Here is a 25,054-nt window from a genome sequence, read left to right as displayed (position 1 = left end):
TCCTTTTCTATTTCTGTCTGTTGAATTTCAAATTTTAGTTAGTGGGGCTTTATCTGTTGAAATCTTGTGTGACCTGGTTAAGGGGTCATGTTTTTCCTAAGTGGTTTTGCATTTCCTTTTGTCTGGTCACCCAGAACTGTTACTGATTCTATTAGTTTCATTTTGCTGATGTAGCAAATTATTACAAATACAGTAATTCAGAACACCACAAATTCATTCTTTTACAGTTCTGCAGGTCTGAAGTATGAAATGAATCTTATGGGGCTGAAATCAAGGTGTAGGCAGGCAGTGCTGCATTTCTTTGGAGTTTTCAGGGGAGAATGTGTTTCTTTGCCCTTTCCAGCTTCTGGAGGCCGTCTGCATTCCTTGGCTTACAGACCCTTCTTCCATCGTTAAGCTCCTCCCTTCAACGTCTGTCACGCCATCTCATTTTTCTGCCTTTGACATTCTTGCTTCCTTTTTATAATGAACCTTGTGTTTACATTAGGGCCCACCTGGATAATCTAGGATATTCTTCCCATCTCAGGATCCTTAATTTATTCAAAAGTGTCTTTTGCCATGTAAGGTAACATATTCATAGCTCCTGGGCATTAAGACATGGACATCTTTGGGGAACCATTTTTCTGTCTACAACACTGGCCCAACGCAATTTTTATGTTAATTTCTCAGCTTGAGAGTTCCCAGTTTGTGCAAGTATTACATACACTAGAACACCGTAATCACCCGTGGTTCAGGTTTGCAGTTGTAAATTCTCAGAGAAATTTCCCCTTCTGCTAACATCCTGTATCAGCAGCATCCCAACATTACCCTCTCTGAGTATACAGTATTCTCTCATATCTTTATGCCCTTTTTCACGTTGGCCCCTATTCTGTGTGAACAATTCCTACCCCTCCTTTAGGACATAGCTGAGATACTGCTTGTTAGTGAAGTCTTCCTTAATATTCCCAGTAGCGTAAGTTTTTTTTGGTCTGTACTTTGAAGCATTCTGAACACTTTTGTAACGTAACATTTTTTACACAGTATTATTCTTTATGGATCTGTGTTGTCCCTGTTAGACTCTTTGTGGTTGAGGATCATGTCTTAGCCATCTTTATATTCCCAGTGTCTTAGAGGCCTGATGGATAGCAGTCCCTAAATAACTATTTGATAAATATATAAATGTTAAGAATATTCATATGTGCGAAGCCACGTACCCGGTGATGGGAAGTAAGAATTGCCTCATCGTGCTCAGCACAGCATTGGTGCTTGCTGGTCTACAGCTGGTAAATTCACGGTAGTTTAAAAGGGAGAGAGTCATCTGTTGATTAGAAAGCTGAGGTCTGCCCAGGGTCAGACAAGCAGATGACTGGAACCAAAACGCAGGTCTTCTTATTCCTATTCCAAACGTTCTTTGAACTATACCACACTAACTTTGTTGTTGCTGGTGACTTGAATGACTCCAGCTAATTCAAATTTGTAGACAGAAGAGAAAACCATGACTTTGTATTGTTGCTGTTGTCTCAGTTAAGTTTTGTTGAATAGGTTAGATTCATGTTTCTCACACTAGTGATGTTCTGGCTCTTGGTGGGGTGGTGGTGAACTAGGAAGCCAAAGGATAAACAGTGGAACATCTGCCTGGTGTGTAACTTTTATAAACATTAAGATGCATTAAATGCATGAAAACATTAAAATTGTTGGAACAAATATTAGAGTTACAATAAATAGCAAAATGAGTACAGTTTCTGTATACACTTTATTTAGCGTCCCCTAATGCTAATTAATAATCTTATGTAACCATAGTACAAGTATCAAACTTCAGAAGTTAATATTTCAATTTTAGAATAATAACCACTAAACTACAGACCCAATTTGAATTTCACTCATTTTTTTCAATAATGTTCTTTTCCTGTCCCAGGATCTGGTGCAGGATCCCCTCTTGCATTAGTTGTTAATAGTCTCACATTATCTTCCCCAAGGTACACTGATGTTTGACTAATGGTGATTTTTTTATTTTCCTCTTCCTATCTTCAATTATTTATTGCAATTCTTCTGTAAAGAAGAGCTGTTTCTTCTCCCCCATTTATTTCTTCTATTATTTATATCAGTATGGGTTCTTGGCTATTTAATTTATTCTGTGGGTCATAATCTAATACTACCATTGTTTATTTTGTTGCTCAAATTGTTCCGGCTTTGCTGATTATGAGTTCCTTCCAGTATGTTCCTATGTCCTTGTGAAATGTCCCATCCTTATTTGAGCACTTTCTTCCTTTCCGACACAGCAAGATGTCCCAGGCTCATCTTGCATTTCCCTGCTCAAGCCCTAGAATCAACCATTTATCCAGGAGCCCTCTCTCCATGTATTTGACAATGGTATTTAGAAAACAAGTTCTGAGCACTAGTTGTGCTACTGGATTCCTATGGGAGTGTTATTACTTCTAGGCTCTCTCAGTAGACAGAGCTAGTTAATACATTTGTGTATATTAAGCCATTCATATACATCTGTATTTCTTTACTGTCCACTTGTATTGGGTTGTCAGAAAAGTCATGATGTATTTTTTCTATGTTTTTCATTGCAAAAATGTGTCATGACTTTTCTGACAACCCAGTGTGTGTGTGTGTGTGTGTGTGTGTGTGTGTGTGTAAACCATGCCTACCAATACCTCAAATTAAATTGAAAACATTTAAAAATGTAGTATGATGGAGTAAGATGCACAATTTACCAGATTTTCTAAAGATTACTCATGAAATTTGAACATTTTGTGCTTATGGATGACTAATGTAAGTTATCCCCTGGAATAAGCTTTCTTTTAAGCCATGAGAGCTGCTTTGAAAGAAGTAATGAGAAGTCTTGTATTAGTATATACAATACTTTATCTGTTTTGATATTCTCGGTACATAGGCACTCAGTAAATACTTTTTGGGTAAATGACTCAATGTAAGAGTATATGAATGTGAAGGGGCTAGGAACTTGTATCTTTCCATGATTATGGTCAGAATTTGTAACGTAGCCATCTCCCATATGGGAAATTTGAGATAAAGTAAATTAACTGTTGCAATTCATCACCACAGCTGGAACAGTAACAGCACATATCCTAGCATCATGGCATATGACGAGCCTTGTGTTTGTCACCTGGCAGAGCACCATCTGTGGGTAGACACTTTATAAATGACACTTGGTGATAGTGTAAGGTTCAGGAGAGCTTGTTTTTCATTTGTTGAAGGAATAGGAAAAGAAAATTTCTATAGAACATGTTTGATTTATCTTCCGATTTTCAGATTTTCCTTTAATTGAAGGTTTTTGCAGTCATGGAAAATGAAAGCTGCTCATGATTACTTTTCTTTAATGTTTTAAAACAATCTAAACTATGTAATAATGGTACAGTGAGGATAATACTCTAGACAAGAGGTTGGCAAACTATGGTCCACAGGCCAGGTGACTGTTTTTGTGAATGAAGTTGTATTGGAACATAGGCACGCTCGTTCATTCATGTATTGTCTATGTCTGCTTTTGTTATGCGGTGGCAGAGTTGAGTAGTTGTGACAGACCATATGGACTGCAAAACCTAAAATATTTACTGTCAGATCCTTTATAGAAAAAGTTGGCTGACCCCTGCTCTAGAGAATATTTTTAGCCCATCTAAATGTATATTACTTTATTCTGTACAGTAGCTGTCTTCTGTATTTATTAAGAGAAGGTGGCAAAGATAGGATCAGAGGAGAAATAATGATATAATAATATATTGTCAAATTTATTAAACCCTACTTGTTTTTTTATTATAAAAGTAATATATGTACCCTGTATCATGAAGACAAAAATAAGAAACATACTTCTGTCACTCATTATTTCATACATGCCATGAACATGAGCTATGATGTTTTTCTGTGCCATGGCACATTAGTTAGAATGAAAGAATAAGGGACTATAATAAAGAGACCCAAAGTGACTTGAAGAACAGTTACTAAAAATCATTTGTGATTAAAGCACATATGAAGAGTCCACCGCTGATAGGGGAATGGCTCTGCTCCATGAGGACTCAGGCGCCTTCCTTCTCCTTTCTTTAGCATCTGGTAGGGCATTTCTTGTTTGCGTGGTCCAAACTGGTACACAAGTTTGCCCAGGTTCAACTTCTAGGAAGGAGACAGAGTGTGGATAGACCTTTTGTCCATTTAAGGGCTGGGCCTGGGATGACATTTATCACTTCCTCTCATATTCCCTGGACAAAAACTTAGGCAGATATCCACAAGTAGTTAGGTAGTTGAATGGAGGCATGAAACCCATCCCTAGCTTGATGGCCACATATCTGCTCCCATCTGGGGAGGAAGGGGAGATTTTGGTGGACAGGCAATAGTTTCTTCTGTAGGTACATAAGTTTTCGTACAGAAGATGTTACTTTTTATTTTTACTTAAATAACACCTTAACGTATGAAAACTACGATTTTTCAGTTAATTGTAATGGGTTGTATACTTTTTTCATGCACTACAACTTAACGTGTTCTCTACTGCTGTATTTGAGGTGTTTCCAATTCCCTGTTATAAACAAAATGTGGATATCTATATGCATTTGGATGTTATTTGTATATGTCTAATATTTTGGTAAAAAATGTATGGTCCCAAATTTTTACCATGTTTGTATATTTGTAAACTGCTCTTAACATCTTTTTCTCTAAATTGTCACAAAATCAGTTTGACTTACTGAGCCTATATAACTCTGTGCCTCAATAAAATGTAATGGTAAGGAATTAGGTAAAATTCGCTTTTGTTTTGAAGGAAGATTTATGTAGTTAGCCAGTAGAATAGTGACCCGAACTGATAATTTCGTCCTGACAAACTGTTTAGTGGTGTTATCTTCCTTATTTTGATTAAAGTCTTTCATTCATTAAAACATTAAATATTAAATGAGACAACTCTATAATAATAATAGCAGGCAAAAATGCACTTTGAGTTTTTTATGTGTATATATTGCATTCATGACTTTATGAAGATCAACTTAGTACTTTAATCTTCTGCCACTGGTTGTTTACATTTATATACCATTTAAGTGATGATGGTAGATGTTTCTGGGGGTAGGCATTAGAAAATACTAAGTACAACCTCTGTGGATTTATAAACATTATCTGAGCATCATCACTATCAACAGCAGCTAATCTTATTCAAAATAGTCACTTCATTGCTGTGTTGTCATAAATTTCTGTAGACAGATTTTAAACTAAAGTTAACTTCTGCCAAATTGTAATTGAAGGAAATCTATATTTGTGTGCCAGCTATCTGTCTCAGTAAATGTAAAATCTGTGGTTCTTTCCAGAGAACTACATTTACTGTAGATATTAATGAGCTGGTGACATGTGAGATTTCAAGAATAGATGTTGTGATTTAGAAAAGCAATTTGCAATTCAAAGTGTAGAAATTGGCATTTACTTTAAACTTGACGTTTCTAAAGGGCCGTTCATCAAGAGCAAAAGTTACAGTTGAACAGAATTACTTCTACCAATAATTGTCTACACAGACTCAATCAATCTTTTCTCTTAATCATATAAATCATTGTTTGATTTTATTGTTTTTCCTATCAGTCTTCACTTTCTACTATAACTGCTTCAGACAGAGAGAGAAAATAAACTACATACATTGAAAACAATTATGTTACCTAACTGAATTCATTTAAATTCATTTCTTCTTAGAGTCTTTTTACAAAAGAGAGTACTTGATGTTTGAGGTCTTTTAAGTCTCATTATATTAAGTATTTAGTGGATTTATGATGTGGGCCCAAATGAATATCATAACTATAGCTGATGTTTTAATCTTATACAATGACCACTTTATTATTTCTAAAGTTGAAAACATTGTCATACTTTAACATTTTATCCAAAGAAGCATGATAATCTAAATGGTATTATCTTGTGGGGTAATGAACTGATGTCAATCTTGGATGTCTGTCAGTTTCTGGGCTAGATTTCTCTTTTGCCTGACAAATGAATTTTTCTAGTCAGGAATTGTATCTAGGAATTGTTTAGGAATTCCGATAAAGAGAAGTAAGTAATTATTTTGTCTCTGGAGTCGTTTTTTGCTTTTGTTTGTTTTTAAAAATCTTTTTTCCCTAATCATAGATATATACATATGCTTATAATAAAAATTTAAGCAGTGTATATGTTTATATACTACATGCACATATACATACATAAAATGAAAAATATACATGTCATTCCTCCCACATACCACTCCCAAGAGACCAGTATTTGTGTGGTATATTCTATCTGGAGGACTTAAGGATAGTTCATGAGAGAAGAATGAATGCATGAGTGAAAGGATAAAATTAGTTGAATTGATGAGGTGAAAATACGCCATAATAGTGTCTCATCACCACCTCTATGTATTTGCTCATTCTTTTTACATTTAAGAAGATTATTTAGTGCTAGTATGTTATGTTGTGGTACTCATGGTGAAAGAACAATAAAAAAACTAAATTTTTTTACAAATAAATATTTGATAAAAATGAAATGAAATCATATAGAATTGTATTAGAAAATTCATCCCATTAGATTTTCTGAGAGTTGCAGAACTATGACTGACCATTATTTCAAATGGTGCTTTTTATGCTCAGTTTCTCCACCACTGACTTGGCATTATTTTGACATCCCCTTTTTCTCTGTTATTGCTCATTATTATGTTTTGGCACTGAGGTGGGAGATACTACAATTTGTCAAGAATTGTCACTTCTCAAGAAATACACACATTATAATTAGAATCCAGTTGTAAATCCCAAATATGATAATGGGCTTTGCTAGTCCCTGAGTATGGAGAGGTGAACAGCAAAACAGAGCATGACTCCTTGCACTCATGATGACCCTGGATCATAGTAGGGGATTTAGGCATTAAACATGCTTAAATTTTATATTATAAGTTGTGCTTGTGAAGGAAAAAAGAGTAGTGCTACAAGAGAATAACGGGCATAATTTAGATTTGGTGGTAGGAGGGTGGCATGAATGGGAGTGGTCACAATAACTTCTTACTGATTTCTTACCATGGATATGAGACTATGAAGATCTTTGAGAGCTAGAATCATTTTCCTTTTATAGAAAGAGCTACTTGGTGTCTTATTAGAGTATTTATTTATTTTTGGTGTGTGGCTTAATAAAGCTCTACCTCATTGAGTCACCTCACAAATTGCATCTGCGGTAGTCTTTCAAATTTGTGATATTTTTCTGCCCTGGAAATTAACTCTGCATATGTAGAATTAAGTGAAAAATTTATGCCTGATGCCTTGTTTCTGTAATGAAAGGACAAAAATACTCTGTATAGATGTTCTATGATTATTAGCTTCTGAAAAAAGAAACCAGTATTGATTCAAACAGTTACTCCTACTGTGAAGTTATTTTTAGTAGCTTTTAGCTTGTGGAAATTGAAGTCTGTTTATGTTTTCTTTAAGGCAAAAATAAAATAACATGGCTCTTTCTCTCACTCTGGAATACTCGCGCCTGTGTGACCAAGGTAGCTCAAAAATATTTGAAAGGTTTTAGATTCAAGACTACCATAAAGGGAAATAAAAGAAAACGTAACCTCACTTAGAAGAAAATTTTTATTTTTACCTTTTATTATTTAGATAAAATAAAACAGTGTTATATTGTAAGGCTGAGAAAAATGGATATAAAGTTTCAAAGAACCAAATGTTGCCCTAGTTTTATCCTTTCCATATTTCCCCCTGTTAAAGACAGATTTCATGATATCTGTGGCACTAATTTATGAGTTTTCATTTGCTTAACCTATTCTGGTATTCAAGATGCTGTATGCTATTAAAGACAACGTGGTATAATAATAATAATAGCTACCATTTTTTGAATATTTGCTCGGTACTATGTTAGATACTTTACAAATACTTAGTTAATTCTTACTGCAATTTTCTAAAAGAAGTATAATTTCCCTCCTTTTGTAGGTGAGGAAACAAACTCAGGGAATTGTAATAACTTGTCCAGAGTCACATGTCTATTAAGGGGAAGAACCAGGATTTAAAACTCAGGTGCATTTGACTGCAAAGCCTGTGCTCTTTCACTAAAGTAAGCTGAAGGGTTGGAAAACTAACACACACTAGGCTTGATGGTCAAGAGACCTGATTCAGGTTGTGACTTTCGCTCATGAGTTATGTGACATATGTTGTTTTCCTCAACAGTAAAGTGGGTCTAGTGTACATTCTATCTTGAAGAGTCACTGTGAGGGCCCAGTGGAATACATGTAAAAGTTGAGGTGTTGCTGGCAAAGTCTGACAATAAAATGTAGCAGGTTCATTAAAAGGCTTTTTACTTTGGAATCATCAGGAATATGTTCAGTGTTTATTTTGGAGGTCAGTGTTGGGGGAAAAAAATCCTTGGAAGCATTTTGTGGAATTTTATCGTTTTGAAACAAATCTCATTTTATCTTTAGGTCACTGAAATCTGTATGACAGGAGCTTTATTTGCAAATGAGCTTTATTTGCAAATGACAGTTCTTGCAAAAGGAGGATTTTTTTTTTGCGTAGAGCTCAAAGAGGCTAGATTGATTGAGACAGCTCTTTGTAGAAATCATGGCACATCATCTTCTTTCTAGATACTACTAACTTCGACTTGTTTTATTCAATGGGTTTGAATTTGAACATAGGAAACTACATGCAAAGATAATTGAATGCACATATGCATTTTTTCACTTGTCTAAATTCTTTACCATTCACCCTCTTTTGAAAAGAAAATAAAGAGAAATCTTTTTCTCTTATATTTTTCTTTCTCCTTGTTTTATTTGTTTGTTTTATTTTTACTTTGAAGTGGCAACTGTCTGTACCAGCCCCTTGGGAGTCTGAAGAATATCAGTCAGCTTCACAGCTGGAAGCAGAGTGATGTACAGCGATAAATCTTAAAGCTTTTTCCTGTCACTCTAATTTCCTTTTTTTTCCACTAATGAAAACTGAATTTTATTTGCCTTTCCATGACACAGGAAGGGTTAAATTTTAGGATCTGTGACTACTCTGAAGTAGAGGATAGGGAAAAAGGGAGAGGGAATCAGCTGTCCTCAATCCTTTGATCTGTCACTTATGTCCTCTCAGCAGTGTCCCCATTCTTGTCTCTCTGTCTCTCTTCTTCCTTCTCACGGTTGGCAGGGAACCTCACTGTATCTGGCTGGCCCTGGACTTTGGTAATTGCCAGTGGAAGGGCACTGGAGACATCTTGGGCGTGTTCTCTTGTGTCCATATTTTGTGAGGGGGAGGAGGAAGAGGACTTATTATGTGCTGGACACTGCTTTAAGTGCTTTCATTCCTGTTTTACAGATAAAGAAACAGGCTTTAAAGAGTAACCTCTGTAAGGTTTTTGGCTGAGGTCATGCAGCTGGTCAGAGGCACAGCTGGAATTTGAACCCAGGTCCATCTGGTCCTAAAGCCTTGATTAATAGCAATGCATTAATTCTCTTAGTTAACAATTATTACCATGCATTAAGGGTTCCGAGATGACCCAACTACTATCCTTGCCCTTGGGTTGCTCCTAGTGTAGTCAGAGGAAACATCCATGCAGCCTAATTACAAGACAGCATAACAGAACTCTTATGGAAGTATGTGCAGAGCTATGGAAACAGAAATCGGTTCCTTTGTTTGTGTATTGGAGAGCTGAAGGCCTCCCAGAGAAGATGATACTGGTTTGACTAGTTCATCATTAGTTCTGTGATGGAATAGCATTTTTGGCAGAGGGGAATAGCATTAATAAAAGCAGAGAGACAGGCAGGCACTTGACTCACTCAGGCTATATTGGGTGTGTGGTTGTGGTTGATGTACTGGGTGCATGGCAGAGAAAGGTGATGCCCAGAGATAAGGCTGGAGAGTTAAGTTGGAACTAAGTTTTGAAGGGTCTTGTAATGATGCTAAGGATTTTTGGACTCTACTCTAGAGGCATTAGTGAGCCATTAAACATCTTTAAGCCAGGGAATGGCATAATGTGGTCTGTCGAGGCCTGATCACAGTGGCAGTAATGGGAAGGTTGGGTTGGAAGTGGAAGAAACTAGAGGCAGCAATGGTAGGGATGGCAAAGATAGAACGAGTTGGAGAAATTATCTACAATTGACACGTGAGGAAAGAATGATGAGCGAGTTCAAGCATTTTTAGCATAGGCAGCTCTAAGAATGGTGTTGGTATTTATTGAAGTGGGGAAATCAAGAGGAAAATTGAGTTGGGGATGGGGGACAGATAATAAATTTGTCTCTTGGACATGCAGACATTAAAGTTAACCTGAGATATTTAGTGAAGGGAGATATCAAATAAGCTGATGATTCATGATCTGTATTTTCAGCCCAGAAGTAACTGAGTCTATCAGGAGCTCACCAGTGAGGTCCAGATTAGAGATAGCAATTTGTGAGTCATCAGTAGAGAAGTCATAATTAAGTCAGTAGGAATAGATGAGATCACAGAGGAAAACAAGAATTGAGGGCAGTCTTTGTATATTACCTGTTCATGTACGGGACTTGGTTGTCTAACAATGGATTTGAATGAGTGCACTAGTGTGGAATGACTAATAACGCTAAACACAGGAAGGTCTCTCCATTCCTAAGAACTGGAAACACAGCCTGGTCCTTCATTCTGGCAGACTGATCTGACTGCCAGGGCAACTTCTGTAGCCTCACAAAACCCTTTTAAAACCAAGTAAGGGCCTGGTCTTCCTCTCTAACATTAGAATTGCGCCTGCATACTCTACCAAGGAGGCCCACCTTCCTTGATCTTGGAATGAGGGGATGGTGAAAGGAACTGGGCTTTCTTGTGTTTCAGGTATATGGAGCTTTTAGTAAATGAGAATTTGTGAAGGGAATAAGTCCAACATATTCCCTAGCCTGTTCTATTATTTATCAACCAGAAGCATGTCATGATTCCTTGTAGTACTCCTACCAAATTTAAATAAAATAGCCCCCCTCTTTTAATGTGCATAGTGTATCACACTCAATACTAGCTGGGAAATGGATATTAGTAGACATGCCACACTATTATTTTCCTACTCCTGTTATATACAGGAAGATATTTGTGCACATTAAATAGGAAATATGCAATAAAATTGGTTGTATTTTAGGTTCTAGAAATGATTAGAGTAGATGCAGTCATGAAGTTGTTGTCCCATTTTCATGATCAGATGAATTGGTGAAGCAAGACAAAAGTTAAACTTCAACTCCATTGCCTTTACTGAGTTGGATTCCAGGATTTGTATTATATGCTTATGTTTATAATTTTAAATATTCCAATCTTCTAGATTGCAGGAGACAGTGTTATATAGTGAAAAGAGCATAGGATTTCGGGCCTGATATTCCCTGGGCTTAAATCCAGGCTTTGTCATTTCCTAGTTGAGTGAGTTAAACAAGATACTCAACTTCATGATGGTTTTGGTTTTCTTCTAATTTTTAAATGGGGATAATTATAGCACCAATTTCTCAGGATCCTTGTGAAGATTAAGTGAGATAATGAATGGAAAACGACAAGCTCAGCTTCATAGTATCCTGGTTTTTTCCTTCCCCTTAACATGAATTAAGCCAGCATTTCTCAAAATACATTCTGTTGGATTCTAATCCCTCTAAGTGCTTTTTCAAAAAAAAAATAATGCTCATCGTTCAACTGAATTTGTTCCCTCTTGGAGAGAACAGACACAAACATATTTAACCGTGGCGAGAAGCTCTGCCATAAACCATTTTTTGTTGGTGATTTAACTTTTTAAACCTAGCACTTTCCAAGTTTATTTTGTCATTGTACCTTTCTTTTTTCCCTTGGAACGTCTATTAACAGCCCATGCTATTGATAGGCTGCATTTTGGGAAAAGTGAGTTTAGTAATCAGGTCCAGGTGCTATTCAGTATCTAACTGTTTGGCTTCATTGAACCACAGCTACCATGATAATACACGTACGTGGACTAAATGATGCTTACCAGCTTAGAAGTGCTGGGTTGCTTATGTTGCAATAGGATTAGGTTTCAGGAGAACTGAGTTTCAGTTGCAGCTCTGCCATTCTTCCATTGTCATGAGAAAATAGTTGTAAAAACAATTTTGAATATTAAAAATGCTGTCAGTGGAAAGTGGTATTACAACTCTACTAGGAAACTTGTGGGAGCAGTGACTATAGAATAGGGGGTGTAGAGGCTGAGCTCTGCTATTTTCCTTTTCCATTGAGCATGCGTGGACCCCATCGGTTACCTGCCTGAAAACATTTTCAACCCCTGGTCTTCTTAATAATTAAAACGATTCCCAGATGAATATGCCTGAATGTCAGTCAGTAGCTCTATCTTTTGTCAGTGTTCTTGTACTTGCTTACAGAATCCATTTCCCAATACAGGATGTAATTTAGCATCATGTAGCTATGGCTGTTGCTGTGTATTAAATACTGAATTGTAATTATGATGCACAATGGAAAGAAGATTATTATGATTTAAGTAATAGGCTCTAATTAATAGGTTTAAAGCTCAGCCTTCTCATACAGTTCAACTTTATGTCCACCTGTAATGTATTTTCTGTCAGTAGACAATAAGACAAAGTGATATTGCTTTAACGTTAAACACTATGTAAAGGATGATGAATCTCTTGTTACTGTTTTAATACTTTTTTTTCCTGTTGTTTTGTTGGTTAGTGTTAGTGGAGACAGTTGTGTAACTCATTTCCTTTCTGTGTCTGGAAACTCTTAGGTAGTACTCCCAGTAAGCTTTGTGAAACTTTAGATAAAGATTAAAACCATATTTTCTATAGTTTTAAGGTAAACATTTCACACAAGGGAGAATTATACCTCAGTATTATAATTATTGGGCTTTTCTGTCTTTGAAATAAAAATATCTATTTGTGATTTTTAGTATTTTAGCTGAAAATTTTAGGTCACTTTCCCATCATGAAACTTTGGAGGGCTTTAGACATTATTTTTATGGGTTTTTTTGTATAAATACTGTGAATACTCATTTTCTAGTTCCACAGAGAGACTTTAGTTTAATGGAAGTCTTTTTTATCATATAAAAAAATAGCGTTCCTAGCAATTGAGATAAACATCATCCTTCATCATAAACTACTCTTTACTTGATATACAGAGGCATTTGTGACACAAAATTGGCAGAAAATGTTCCATTCCCCCTTTTTCTCAGTCAGGAAGTTCTCACTTTATCCTTAAAATAAAATGTTTCTGTGGGGTTTTAAAAACAACACCAGTTAACCTAGCCTTGTTATTCCCTACAGAAACAATTTTAAAGACAGTGGAAATAGTATTTTGTAATTGAATCTGAATGTCAAGAGTTCTGAAGCTATATCTTTAAAGATAAAATTTAAGAAAATATTTGGTGTTCTTTAACTTTTACTATTTCTATTCCAGAACTTCCAGAGAGCATATTAGAATGTTGTATTGATTTTTTTTCTTTTTTTGTAATATTGATTCTGATACCTAAAGTCTTCGGCTTTCTCTTTAAGGGATATTGCAAACCATATTTAGAACTATACAGATACCAAAATGAATTTAGTCAAAATCTGTGTTGGTTTTATAGTGAGTATATTAATAATTATGTTACCGTCTTTTGTCAGAAAGACCAGAGTAATGAAAACCATGTTTCACCTTTTACATACATAATTGGATGAGATCACCAGATGCTGATGTTGAGAGCACATCAACAGGAAAAGTTGAAAATGGGAGCTGCATGGAAAAATACTAGAGCCAATTAGCTCTGTCAAAGACCATATGACTAAGTATAGGGGAGAAAAATAGATTTTGACCATGAACTGACCTCAGGTCATTTAATAATGGAAAGAAACAGCAAGATGGCCCTTCTTATAGAGTTTTTTTTAATAGCAGAAAATACCTTGGAAATTGACAAATCACGTATCTTGATACTTGAAAACTCAGGTTACTTTTGATTTTCTACACATTTTATTATGCTAATTTTTCAGACATACAGAAAAGTTGGTAAAATTTTACTGTGAACACCTATGTATCCACTACCTAGATTGTGCCATTAACATTTTGCTATACTGCTGTATTATATAGCTTTCCATGTATTCATTTTTCTGTCCATCCATGTTTCCATCTCATTGTTTTATGCGTTTCAAAGTAAGTTGTACACATCAGTACCTTCAGTCTGGAATGCTTCAGCATGCATATCATTAACTAGTTCAGTATTTATGCATGGTTCTTTTTTTTTGAGATAAAATTACATGTAGTGAAAGGCACAGATCTTAAGTGTACTATTTAATAAGTTTTTTCAAATGCATACGCTTGTGTAACTAAAAATTGTATCAAGATAACATTGCAATTGCTCCGGAAAGTTCCTCATGCCCCTTCAAAGTCGAGTCCTACCCTCACTTCACTCTCAGAGGCAGCTACTCTTGTGATATTTTTCACCATAGATGAATTAATTTAGCTTGTTCTAGAACTTCCTGCAAATGGGATCATGCAGAATGTATTCTTTTTGGGTAAAACATTATGCTTCTTTAACTTAGCATAACGTTTTTGAGATTCATCTATGTTGTTGCGTGTATCAGTAGTTTATTCCCTTTCATTGGTGAATAGATTCCATCCTGTGGATAATACCACAACTTATTTGTCCATTCTCTTATTGATGGACACTTGAATTGTTACCAGTTTGAAGCTATTAATGAATAAAGCTACTATGAAAAAACTTTTACAAATCTTGTGTGAACATATGATTTTCTTGTGTGTAAATACCTAGGGATGGAATTACTGGGTCATAGGGAAGTTTTATGTTTAGTTTTGCAAGGAACTGCCTGACATTTTCCCAAAGTATACCATTTTACACTCCCACCAAAATGAGCATTCTGGCCATCTGTACCAACACCTGGTATTGTCAGTCTTTTTAATTTTAATTATTGTGGTGGATGTGTAGTGGTATCTCATGATGCCCATTTTTAATGCTTATTTTAATATGTACTGATCTAATGACTACTGATATTGACAGTATCTTTTCATGCGTTCATTGATCGCATCTATCTACCTTTGTGAAATCTATTTAAATCCTTTGCCCATTTTAAAATTTGAATATTTGTCTTATTAAGTGGAAAGAGTTCTTTATATATACTGGATACCAATCATTTGTCAGATATGTTTTGTGAATATTCCTCCTAGTTTGTGTCTAGCCCATTCACTTTTTAAAAAAATGATTTTGTGGAGAAGGTTTTCATTTTGATTAATTCTAATTTAGCAGTAGTTTTTATTACTTTCTGTGTCCTGTCTGAGAAACCTTGTCTACCCCTAGTGTCTGATTTCTCATGAATATTTATTATAAATTTATGTATCCATTACAAAATTTGCTTAGATTTTGAAGCTTTCACCCAGTAGTTAGAGTTTCTCACTCATGACCTTATGGTGGCTAAAAGAAATCTAAATATTTCAACAATATATATAAAGACAGTAGTTTTAGGGTTCAAAAATTTTTTTCAACACCCAGGATATTTTCTAGTTTTGTTGAGTGTTATATTTCGAGGATGTGAAGGGATGGCAGAAGTGTATCATTCTCAGGCAAGGGAGAAGTGGGTATAAATAGCTATGGAAAAACCACTAATTCTGACATCTTTCTCTTTTTCCTTCTTCTCTATGCTCCTGGCTGTTGCCCACCTTCTCCTTCCACTGTTCTCTCTGACCCAAGGGATCACAGCTTCCAGGCTTCCTGAGTCCAACATGTTAGCAAGGGGTGGCCATCTAGAATTGTTAGAATAGCTGTAATTCTATTTAAATTTTAAAGCCCACTAGAGATTCTGAACCATGTATAAATTTGCATCATCCCTGAGAGAACTATCAGATTATAAGTATTGATCTAATATTAATAGACCTACTTTTACAGGTGTTCAGTTTAACCATTTTTTTCTGTTAGAGCAAAGAAGTGATTATTGGTAAAATACTTGAGTTTAAATGCTGACTATTCTTCAGGTCCATGTCAACAGTTGATCGAGGAGAAACAGAATTTTGAGAGGATATCCAATAGCATTATTGTTGAGTAAATTTGGATATCATAGTAAATATTTTAGTTTTGTTTAATTACGAAAAAGAGCTTTCATAGATTTTTATTTGATTAGAGAAAGGTACAAAGAAACAAAAATGAAAACAAAACCAAAACCAAGAATCTTGCCCATCCCAGAACCAGAGTGAATGCTATCGTAGGTGGGATTGAGTATATTTTGTAGTTCATCATACAAAGAATCAATAAACATGAAGAGTTTTGCAAGGATTGGAAAGCTTAATATGTAGTGCAGAATTAGAGAGTTCTGGTTGCCCCAAATCCCCTACTTAAGGAAGTTAATCAGAAGTCCAGTGTCTACAAGGTTCTGATCCTAGTTAGGAGACCTCTGAGTTCTCTAAAAAGTGATCTTCACAGGACTGTGGAATGAAGAATAATAGTTCACCTAGTTATGAGTGGAAACATTGCTCTTTTTATATTTACCACAAAGGTTAGATATGAAAAACTGTCCCAGAAGGTACTTTTATTTTTGACCCTGAAGGCTAAGAATAGCACAGGGCCTACTACTAGATTTAGAGTAGTCAATTTGAGAGAGAGAGACAGAGAGACAGAGAGAGGGATAGATATTGAGATTGTTAACTCCTTATACAATGAAAAGTTACCTTTGGGATCTGAGAGATACACTCCTATTTATTTTAGCCTACTATTTCCTGTAATCTCAACATCCCAATTATGTGTGCTTTTGAACTCTGAGGTAGCAATATTAAAAATAAAATGAGTTGAAGCGTTAAGGGTGGTTTATCGATGAAGTTTGGTGACTAGATTTTTATACCCTTCAATTTTATTTTTTGTTACAGGAGAAGCTACTATGGAGGAAACTGGGCCAGTTTTAGCTTTTCAGGACTGTTGTCCTGGCTAAGGGAATACCAGGTAAAGTTCTTATCTGATTTTTTAATCTACTAGGTTGTATTTTACGGCACATAATAACCCTACATTGAAGACAACCTTAAGCTTAATCTGTAATGTTGAATTGATACTTCATTTTTATTTACTTGTTTTAAGAAAAATTATGCAGGCACCATTTCAGCTAATATTTTTTCAATGCCTTCAAAATATAGTTATCATTTTTAAATATACATAGATATGTTGGCTGAAGATAAATCATATATACTTGATACCATTTTGTAATTATTCTATATAAGGCAAGATTTTTCCCCCCCAAAAAATATACTTTCAGAAAAAATATTTCTACTTCTTATAAAATCTCACATAGTACTAGTTGCTCTTTCAGTTAGTATGTTTTGAAAAAAAAAACACTCTTTGGGGAAGATACATTCATTTGAAAGGATCTCAGTCATTCATGGTTTTGCATAATTATAGAAGTTTCCCAACAGAATCAGTGAAAACAAAAAGTAAGGAAAAAGAATTAATAGGAATTTAGTAATTTTTTCTAAAATTAGAATCTCACTACTACAACTATTGTATATCATTGTAAAGAAGCTTTTTAGATCTCATTTAAAGCATAGTAATGTGAAGAGTTGGTTATGTCATGGAGTTTACCAATTTTTATGAGACAGATTTTAAAAATAACTGTCCTGATTTTATATATGTGGCTTTAAATGAAATTCCTACTGAGAGCATCATACCATATAATGACATAATCAAACTGTCATATCTCAAAAGAGTTAGTTCAGAAAGGAGGATAATGTACTCTAGAAAATTGTATTCAGTTAGCTAAAATAATATAGCTAAGACTGATTCAGCACTTCCCATGTGCTAAGCACCACACTAAGCATTGTGGTTGTACCAATTAATGGTGTACATGACGCAAGAAGTGCCACTGGTAACGACAAAGATATTGATGTTGAAGATACAGTGAAGATTCAGTTTGAATAATGTTGCATAGAAATGAGAATGTGGGGAAACAAGAAATATTTATAAAGTAGCATTTTATGTACTAATTCAAACTATATAGAGGAAATAAATGTTATTAGTAGACATTTGAATGTTTTATCTATATGCCTTAAATATTCATTTATTTATGTTGATCAAAACCCTTTTTTGAACCTGATCCTTAGGAAATATATATGAGGGTCACCTGATATTGAGGCATCTTTAGTACTTCCGTGAGAAAAATTTAGTCTAGATTCTCAGAACAACAAAAATTCCCCTAGTGGTGTGAATGGAAAACTTTTGGTGATCGAAGGTTTTTAAAAAAATAAAGTTTGGTTATGGGTTGAATTTATACAAATAAAAATATTTTTGTAGATGTTTCTTTTATTTTAATGCATCGTTTTTTCTTTCTTTCTTTCTTTTTTTTCTCACTCTCTGTCACTGGTCCACAGTTCTTTCTTCAGGCTGGTAACCCCATGTCTACACATTCAGAATTCCTGTACTTCACCTCCTTTCTACTTTGTTTGGATGTTTAACACTCTCTAATAATTTCACTTGATAATAAGAGCTATCTGCCATTACTTTTCTTCAGTTTATAACATTGAGTTCAGGACAGTGAAACTTTTAAAGATAATTATTGCCCTACTTTATGAAATCGGTAGGTTTACAAATTTTCTGAGGTGAATTTACTTAACATAAAGGATATGGTAGTTATATTTCAATACTAGGTCTCTGGGCATATGTAATACATTTTAAAACATTTTTCTCCGAGAGATGGACATCAAGTAGATTAAAAATTGAAATGGATTAAAAATTGATACTTGACATTTAGAAAAAGGTATATCTTGACATCTTCAGAAATCCCCTATATTCAGATATTGTTGTATCATATCATTTTCTCCATAAAATTCAAGTAGGAATTATTGAAAAATTTAAAGGCTCGCTTTCAGCACTTAGTGAGAGTTTACATACTGTATCATATTTTCTTGTTTTTATTGTCTTTCTGAATATAAAATGTCCAGGGGTTGATTCTTATGAGGTCCTTAGTGATATTGGGCTGAGTTCTTTTCAAAAATACTTTTACATATATTCAAAATTTGACATGGCTAGTGATCGATTTTCAAAGATCTGAAATTAAATAGAATGAAGTAATATTGGGCCTGTTGTTTTGACAACAAAATGTAAAAACTTTATTATTAACAAGTAATATGTAGAACAGATATACTTGATTCTCAGCAGATGGAGGGTTAGTTGTCCTAGTTTAGTTGTCCTAGTTTTTAAGCAGTGTCAAAATGGCCACGTCCAAGTGACTTTATCAAAATACCAAATGTCCTGATAGAAATCTGTAAACCAGCGCTAGTTTTTGATAGGATAGATTTTTATATGTTGTTTTCCTCTCCTTCCTTTGAAGTTGGCACACTGTGCTGGAGTTGTTTTAGTAACTCTGAAATGATCCTTCTTTGAGTTTTGATGGGATGAAAGGAAAATTGTGAATTTAGAAAGGTATAAATTTTCTCAAAGTAGAGGTTCAGATCGCTCAATTAATTAAAATGTCTCATCTGTGTTTTGTTTAGGAAGATAGTGACATTGTGAATGAAAGCCCAGCATGGCAGGAACAGATCCTTGAAAATGAAGAAGCCATTGCTCTTAGCAGGAAGGACAAAACCATTCAACATGTGAAAGTGTTTTGTTATGCCAGGTATGAAAAGTATTTATTTAGCATAAACTAAGTTAATGTCTTCTTATTCACACTTCTTCAGAAGCCAACAGTAAGGATTTATATGGCATTGGTTTTTACACGTCTAATTGATAAGCTAGTTATCCTATTTAAAAAAGTAACTTTCAGCTTTCTCTGTTCAGACAACAATGACAACAATGATAATATCTTACAGTAATGACTTATAATTTACCAGTCTTTTTAAAATCCATTACCTTATGTTGATCCTTATAACAATCCTGTGCTAAGATAGAGCAGATAGTTGCATTTTTTTTACAGAATCCTCAGTAGAACTCAGAAAGATTAATTTGCTGAAGATCACGTTGTTTGATATATGTCCAACCCACATCTAAGCTAGATAGTGGTAGAGCTCAAGATTAAAATCCAGGGTTTTTAAATCATAGTCCAGTGTTCTTCAAACTCTTCTTAGATAACATTCAAAGTAACAAAATGGAAAATATACACCACTCTTCTTAGATAATATTCAGTGTAGCATAATGGAAAATTATAATTTTGAATTAAAAAATCAAGTTGAGTGGTCATCACATTTGGGGACATATTATAAATCAGGAGAGAGCAGTGGGAAGTAATGTTTTAAGTGTCTTCTTATGACTGAGAGAATTCATCTTTTAAAACATCTGAAATAGTTTATTTTATTTTTTTCAAATAATGTGGTGGATAGGCTGAATGGTAACAGTCACACAGTTCAGTGAATCATTTAAGTAGTTATAGAGTCGAGGAGTTTAGAACATCAGACTGTCAGACATTTTAATAGTAATTAAAACTTAAAATCCAAGACACTAGAGACTCTTCAGGATATGCTCTGTCATCTTACATATCCTTGTGGCACAGTGTTAAGTGTGACCTGGGACTGTAAAAAAATTTGGGAACTTGTGGTTTATTTCTTAACCTATGTTCACATCTTTCAGGTAACTAGCATTTTCTCCCATAAATACACAGTTAATTTTCTGCAAAAGGACAGCCTTTGAAATGTCAGATATAGATTGTAATTTCCATAATGCTAAATGGCATTCTGTGTCAAAACGTATACCTCCCTGACTGTTTAGAGCAGGTGGGCAGATTTCTAACAGAAGGTGATCTCAACTGAAAAGTAACATACTTTAATGAAGTCAGGAATAAATATTTGGTAACTTTCATATGTGACTATGACTGTTACTTGACTAGATAGAATATGGTGACAGTCACACTGTGGCCCTTTGAGAGCTACTTTTTGATATTTCAAAGCCTTTGATTTCTCTACTCTTTATGACAATTGGGGTTTATAGTTTCTTTTTTTAATTAAAGTTTATTGGGGTGACCATTGTTAGTAAAGTTACATAGGTTTCAGGTGTACAACTCTAATACATCATCTATATGTCACACTGTGTGTTCACCACCCAGTCTGTTCTCGGCCATACCACCCTGAATGCGCCCGATCTTATCTGATCTTGGGGTTTATAGTTTCTAATGACTGAACTGACATTTTGAGTACAGAGGAAATTATCTCGTTTTCAATTTCTGATATCTTCAGTTTCATGTTTGGAACTTCTCAAAGTGATAACATAAAAGATTGATGGTAGAAAGTTTGTTTTAAGCCAGAGAAGTAGAACTCTGCTGTATGGTCCTCTCATTGCCCATTAGGAGTGGAGCAAAAGGTGAACTGAAATAACGTTCTTTATTTCTTCATTTACTTGGAAAAGGCAGTTGGTTATTAATGTCACAGTAGACAGGAAGAGCCCTGAGAGCATCCAGTGGAGGGATGTACAGAAAATCCACTTGTCTACAACAAACTCTTACAAACATGGGTCACCAGTAATAGCAATACTTCACTTGCCCCAGCCAGACTGTGGCATCCTTAACCTTTTTGGATCATGGCCACAAACTTGGAATTTTGTGAAAGGGGCTAAGGCTGAAATAACTGTCACAAAGATTTACTTTATATGAGAGAGCATCACTCAGGACCCACTGACTTAAAAGCCTTCTTTCATGCATGTTTTTGACAATCTTATTTTCTGGTTTTTTCTTTGTTTGTTTTTTATAGCAGAGTAGTTTAAAGCACCAAATAGGAAAGGGGGATCTGCTTAGAGGCAGGCACACTGAAAACCACACCAAGACCTGAGTTATAGGCCTGCCTTTACCATTTGACTTGCTCTGTGATATGGAGCAAGACATATTTCCTCTCTGGGTCTCATTGGCAAATCACCGAGGGCTTGGACTAGTTGATCTCAAAAGTCCCTCTGGGCTTGAACCTGCTGCTCGTTTAGGTGCTAGTTGAGAGACTAACAAAGAAGGAATAGACAGCATCAGCAAGCAGAGAGAAAGCTTTGGACCATTTAGTGTAGGGGCAAATGGCTTTTATACTGGAGGATCCCTTAAGGACGTCATTGTATTATAGCACGTATAACAGTTGGTTGATGGTCGTAATTCATACCATTGTCTTCAGGCAAAAGTTGAATGATTTTCTGTATCCTCCACTTGAAAAAGTAGGGGGATTTGAAATATATTTTAGAAAGATGAATATTAAAAATGATTAGAATTAACAGTTTTATTTTAAGAGATTGGCTTTTGTTTTCTAGAAAATTTCCTCATTTTTCTTTCTCGCCAAGTAAAACTATCACTATGTAGTAGATCCTTGGAATTCTTGTAGACTACATCACAAAATCTTTTTGAATCCCCTTTTGTAAATAATGAAAAATGTGGTACAGGTTCCTGAATGTTTGTTGTTACAGTTGCTTTTTAACAACTGTTATTGATGTTAATGTACATTTCGTGGACATAGGGTGTGTGTGTGTGTGTGTGTGTGTGTGTGTGTGTGTTCTATACCAGGGGTCGGCAAACTTTTGAGATGGAAGAGCCACCAGGGGTCAGCAAACTGCGGCTCGGGAGCCACATGTGGCTCTTTAGGTACGTACATATGGCTCTGAAGTAAAACTGAAAATGAAAATAAAACTATCGTAGTTTCATTTATAAAAATTTTAAAGGATATTATTCACATAATGGTGATTATGTAAAAATATATTTGTGGCTCTCGAATAATTTTTAAATTGTTGTGAGGGACAGGATTGGCTCTTCCAGGGGTCAGCAAACTTTTGAGATGGAACGTACCCAAAGAGCCGCATGTGGCTTGTGAGCCACAGTTTGCCGACCCCTGTACTATACAATTTTAACACATATGTAGGTTCATGTATCTATCACTACAGTCAACATACAGAACAAAACAGTCCCATCACCACAAGATCCCTCCTGCTGCCTTTTTATAACCCCTCTCATCTCCTTCTTACTTTCCCTCCAATCCCTAACTCTTGGCAACCACTGATGTGTTTTCCAGCTCTATAATTTTGTCATTTTGAGAATGTTATGTAACTGGAACTGTACAGCATGTAACCTTTTGCCATTGGCTTTTTTCATTCTGCGTAGTTATCTTGAAATTAATCCCAGTTGTTGCATGTATCAATAATTTGCTCCTTTTTATTGCTGAGTAGTGTTCCATGGTATGGATGTACCACAGTTTGTTCACCCATTGTAGAACATCTGGGCCTGTTTCCAATTTTGTCTTTATAAATAAAGCTTCTATGCACATTCGTTTACAGGATTTTGTGTGAAATAAGTTTTTACTTCTTTGTGATAAATGCCCAAGTGTACAATTGCTGGGTCTATGGCAATTGCATGTTTAGTATTAAAAGAAATGAACAAATTGTTTTCTAGAGGAGCTGTACCGAGCCCGCCGAGTGGCTCAGTTGGTTAAGAGCTCACTCAAGAGTTTGAGCTCTGAGCAACAGCAGTTCAATGCCCAGCCCAAGCTGAGCTGCCGCTGAGCTGCCAACAGGTGGCAGGATGGCTCAGCTTAAAAAAAAAAAAAAAGAGTTTCTAGAGGAGCTGTACCATTTTCTATTCTCACCAGAAATGTATGAGTGATTCAGTTTCTCCACATCTTCACCAGCATTTGGTGTCACATTTTTATTTTCGCCATTGTGATAGGTGTGGAGTGATACTGCATTATATTTTTAACATCTTTTCATGTGCTTATTGGCCATCCATGTATCCTTTTTGGTGAAATGTGTGTTCATGTCTTTTGCTTACTTTATAATTAGATTGATTTTTTGCAACCTGTGGATTTTTGAGAGTTCTTTATATATTCTAAATATGTGTCCTTTGTCAGATATGTGGTATGCAAATATTTCCCCCTGTCTGCAGCTTGTCTTTCATCCCCTATAAACAAGATATTTTGCAGAGCAAATATTTTAAATTTTGATGAGGTCCAATTTATTAACTTTTTTTCTTTTGTGGATTATGCTGTTGGTATCAAATTTGAGAACTCTTTGCCTAGCTTCAGATCCAGAAGATTTTCTCCTGTTTAAAAAAAATGAGTTTTATAGTTTTATGTTTTACATTTAAGTCCATGACCCACTTTAAATTAATTTTTGTATAAGGTGTGAGGTTTAGGTCAGTGTTCCAGTTGGTTCAGCACCATTTATTGAAAAGGCTGTTTTTCCTCCATTGAATTTGCATCTTTGTCAAAAATCAGTTGGCTGTACTTGGATGGGTCTATTTCTGGATTCTCTGTTCTGTTCCATTGATCTATATAGATGCTCCTCACCCTAATGATTGTGTTACATTGTGATAAACCCATTGTTAGTTGAAAATATTATAATGCATTTAATATTAAAATGCATTTATTGAAATATTGAAAATGCATTTAATACACCTAACCTACCAAACATCACACCTTAGCCTAGCCTACCTTAAACGTGCTCAGAACACAGTATCCAAAAACCGCTGGTAACACACAGTGCACTGTAGAGTATCATCTGTTTACCCTCTTAACTGAATGCCTGATGGAGCTGCAGTTTGCTGCCGCTGCCCAGCATCTTGAAAGAGAATCATACTGCATATCGCTAGTCTGGGACAAGATCAAAATTCAAAATAAGAAACATGGGTTCTAGTAAATGCGTATTGGTTTCACACTATACTAAAGTCAAAACACTCATAAGTCAAATAATAGTACATCAGGGACCATCTGTATGTCTTTTCAACATCAATACCACACTGTCATGGCTATATAGTAGGACTTAATATCAGGTAGAATGATTCCTCCAAATTTTTTATTCTTTGTCAAGATTGTTTTAGCTATACTAGAATTTGTGCCTTTCCACATTAATGTTTTAATAAGCTTGTCTGTGTCTAGAAAATGTTGCTGGAATTTGATAGGAATTGCATTAAAGCTGTAGATTAAGTTGGAGATTATTGACATCTTTATTATTTTGAATCTTCCATTCCATCAACAAGGTATGTGCCTTCATTTATGGAGGTTGTCTTTGATTTCTTTGTGTAGAATATATAATTTTCAGCGTACCAGTCTTGTACATGCTTTCTTAATTGTATACCTAAGTATTTAAATTTTTTTGGAGCAATTGCAATTGTAAGTGGTATGGTGGTTTTTTGTTTGTTTGTTTGTTTGTTTTTAAAGATTTTTATTGGGGAATTGGGGGGATGGGAACAGTGCTGGGGAATTGGGGGAAGGGGAACAGACAAGTTGTTGTCGTTTTGTTCTTC

General features: G+C 35.2%; 1 protein-coding gene across 3 annotated transcripts in view; it reads left to right on the top strand.

Moving 5' to 3' along the window:
* Nucleotides 1-25,054, top strand: part of CHM (CHM Rab escort protein) — a 184,470-nt gene that overhangs the window by 50,183 nt on the left and 109,233 nt on the right. For all 3 annotated transcript variants that reach the window (XM_019659908.1, XM_019659909.1, XM_019659910.1), the window contains exons 3-4: nucleotides 16,749-16,821; nucleotides 19,359-19,483. In XM_019659908.1, coding sequence (XP_019515453.1) covers nucleotides 16,749-16,821; nucleotides 19,359-19,483 — 198 coding nt within the window. The remainder of the gene's footprint in view (nucleotides 1-16,748; nucleotides 16,822-19,358; nucleotides 19,484-25,054) is intronic.

This window comes from Hipposideros armiger, unplaced genomic scaffold (genome assembly GCF_001890085.2).
Source record: "Hipposideros armiger isolate ML-2016 unplaced genomic scaffold, ASM189008v1 scaffold_306, whole genome shotgun sequence".
NCBI lineage: Eukaryota > Metazoa > Chordata > Mammalia > Chiroptera > Hipposideridae > Hipposideros > Hipposideros armiger.
This window is presented reverse-complemented; position numbering and strand designations above follow the sequence as displayed.